The 3,220-nt window shown below is 35.6% G+C and overlaps 1 protein-coding gene across 1 annotated transcript in view; it reads right to left on the bottom strand.

The window, feature by feature from the left end:
- Nucleotides 1-75: 75 nt before the first annotated feature.
- LOC106877685 (diencephalon/mesencephalon homeobox protein 1-B) overlaps nt 76-3,220 on the bottom strand; it is a 49,260-nt gene continuing 46,115 nt past the window's right edge. Inside the window, exons 4-5 of the mRNA XM_014926632.2 lie at nt 1,926-2,084; nt 76-559 (exon numbers count right to left, since the gene is read on the bottom strand). Of these exons, the coding sequence (XP_014782118.1) occupies nt 87-559; nt 1,926-2,084 (632 nt within the window). The 3' untranslated portion in view covers nt 76-86. The remainder of the gene's footprint in view (nt 560-1,925; nt 2,085-3,220) is intronic.

Here is a 3,220-nt window from a genome sequence, read left to right as displayed (position 1 = left end):
TATATATATATATATATATATATATTAAAGAAGAAAAGTTTATTAAACTAGATAATTTGTGTCCAGTGATGGAGCTGAAACAAAACCTAGAATAATCCTAAGGATGCTGTGTGTTGGCGAGCACGGTAACGTAAATTTTCGATGCTCGATGACAATATGGCGTCTTTCTGACCACTGACGTCACCGGAAGTTGCTGCTGCAGCTGCAGCTGCTGCCGCTGCGGCAGTAACTGGAGATACAGATTGCAGGTTTGCATTTTGACTAGAAGTGTGTTGAAGACCAGTCTGAAACGAATCGCCTGCCAGGGTAGACAACTGTGGTAAAGGCGCTGGAATGTAATAAGGCCAACCTGAATAAGCGGCCGTGAGGGCCCCGTTAGGACTGATTTGTAAAATACCCGAACCCGTGTTGCTTGGTCCCGGAGTGCTGTGAGCAAAAGGTTTGTGAAGTAATGATGTGGCCGCAGCCAACGTCTGGTGATGAACATTAAGAAGTCCGAATTGATGGTAAGGAGATGAAAAAGTTAGTGGTGCCCGACTGTAGTTAGGAGACGATGAATCTGTGAAAGAAAATAAATAGTAATGTCAATACGTACGGTCACAATGAAACAGAAGGATAGTAGTGGTAGAGGAATGGTAGTTGGGGTGACAATGATGATGACAACAACGATGATGACAACAGCAATGACGACGATGGCGACGGTGACGACAACGATGACCACGATGATAATGAGGATGATGATGACGACGACGACGACGACGACGACGATAACAGCGACGAAGATGCTGATGAGGATAAAGACAACGGTGAGAGTGAGGATGGTGATAATGATGACGCCGACAGTGACGAGAAGGATGAGGATGCAAAAGGAACGTATATATGGGATTACTTTATTCATTACAAAGGTAACATAGAAATATAAAGTCTCCATTATGTGCAAATAAATTTGATATTAAACACTATTATTAAGTATAATGCAATAAGTACGGTAGGAAATAAATTTAAAGATATTATTGTAGACTAACAGGGTCCATGGAAATCCTGTGTTTTATAAATGTTCGTATTTCTGTTTTGATGCATAGAATTATAGATTTTCAATAATTTCCAATAAACATTTGGATTATATCTAAGATTTCTTTTCAGAGTTAAGCATTTTGAACCTATAAAAATATTTCCTTCCATAATCAAATATTTAGCACGTTTAGCATTCGAATTTGTTTCATTATTTTAAAGTTTTTTATTATGTTTTCGATTTCCTTCAATATTTAAGGTTGTTGAAATGCATAGTGACAAGTAGCATAATATGTATAAGAATAATATATTGTACATTATAAGTTCCCATTAGAAAAAGAAAAGAGAAACACGCCCACGGATTGTACACGGTTCACGTGTTTATTGTTTGAAAGAAAATCATGTTAGCAATTACACTCAAGAACGTCTGGTACTCTTAATTAAGAATTCTAATTTGTTTCTACTTTTTTAACCGCCAATAGTATTTAACTTCGTGCTAACAGAACACAGTACACAGTCGTTATACACAAGGGATACGGTAATATTCTAATTTAATATGTATCTAAAGTTTTTGTTACATAACAATTGTATAAAAGCTTAAAATAAAATGAAAAAAATACATAAAGACTATACTATAAATCAAAATAAAACACCATACTATTCATTGAGGCGACGAAAATACCTCAATTTTGTTAGATTTACCAGAAATTGTATTGTCATTGGATAATGTTGTCCGACAAAGGAAAAATAAAGGAGATGGGATGAAAATTGTTGGAACACTTCTGTTCACAGGAATACTTATTAAAGACGAACTATCTTGAGTTTCAGCAACAAAAATGCCAACAAAACAATACCAGCAATAAAAAAACAGCAACAACGTCAATAATAACAATGTTACGCATGTGTAAACTTACTTTTATTTCGAGATGATAAATAAGGATCATTTATCGATGTCGATTGGGGTCTTGATACACTAGGGCTCCCACCAAAATCTTCATGACTCGTTTCTTGCCCACCGACGTCAATTGTAGGCGTTCCTTCTTTAACAAACGATGGTTTATATTCATATTCGCCTATCAAAATAAAAAAAAAGAACAGAAGATACTAAATAACTGGAGGTGGGGTATAATTCTCTTTTTGTTGCAGCTTCATACAGTATAACTGAGAATTGTACCGCTGTACTTGACTGGTACTTCATGGATAAAAGGGAAAGTTGACTCTGTTGAAATATGAACCCAGATCGCAATGAACCGGAGCAAGCACCTCAAAGTATTTATTTGCCGCTCTAGTGATTCTGCCATCTTGCTGCTTTTATGCGAAATCTACACAGCTATTGAATTATGAAAATTATGTTTACCTCACTCTACTTTACTCTTTTCTAAAATGTTTTCCGTTTTCCTTTATCGTGTAAATTATATAAAGCATTCTTTTTTCTCAAGACCGAGAAGTCATTCGGCTGATTACACAGTTTCGAAGGCGTATAAGTGATTAATAGACACAACACACCCTCTGAGCGGTACACCAGTCTATCAAAGGAGAAAATACCAGCAATTTTGAGGGACGGGACAAGTCGATTGCATCGATCGGATCGACCGCAGTAGTTAGCTGTTACCATATTCTATCGAGCCCGAAGGAATGACGGATCGCAGCGGAATGTGAACGCAGAACGTAAAGACCTGGAAGAAATGCTGCTCAACCGCCTTGTATAAAGTAATTAGCATACCTTTAATGACTTCTTCGTACTGAATAGGTATGATTAAAATGACTTCTATCTACGAATATTAGGAACTTTGTTGTTGAAACATTAAAAACAAATTAAATGTATAAAGGTTATGTGATATATTTCAGTTCATTTAATTTATTTTAGAAATGAGAAAAAAATAATTGATTCTTGGTGAGATATTTCTTTCCTTTTAAAAAACAAGCAAATGAAAGTCCAGTCTGCAAGTATATTCTGATATGAAATTATTTTCAAATTGATGCCTTACATCACGTATATACATATATTATAGGTATACATAAACTCATATCCGTGCACATTCAGGTAAAAACAAACGACAGGTAGTTAATCACCAGCTCTTATTTGCGAAAGATAATTTTTAATATATTATATAAATGCATATATAAATGCACGCACACACACACACACACACACACACAAACACACACACACACACACACACACACACATACATACATACATACATAC

The sequence above is a fragment of the Octopus bimaculoides genome, chromosome 9, assembly GCF_001194135.2.
Source record: "Octopus bimaculoides isolate UCB-OBI-ISO-001 chromosome 9, ASM119413v2, whole genome shotgun sequence".
Lineage (NCBI taxonomy): Eukaryota > Metazoa > Mollusca > Cephalopoda > Octopoda > Octopodidae > Octopus > Octopus bimaculoides.
This window is presented reverse-complemented; position numbering and strand designations above follow the sequence as displayed.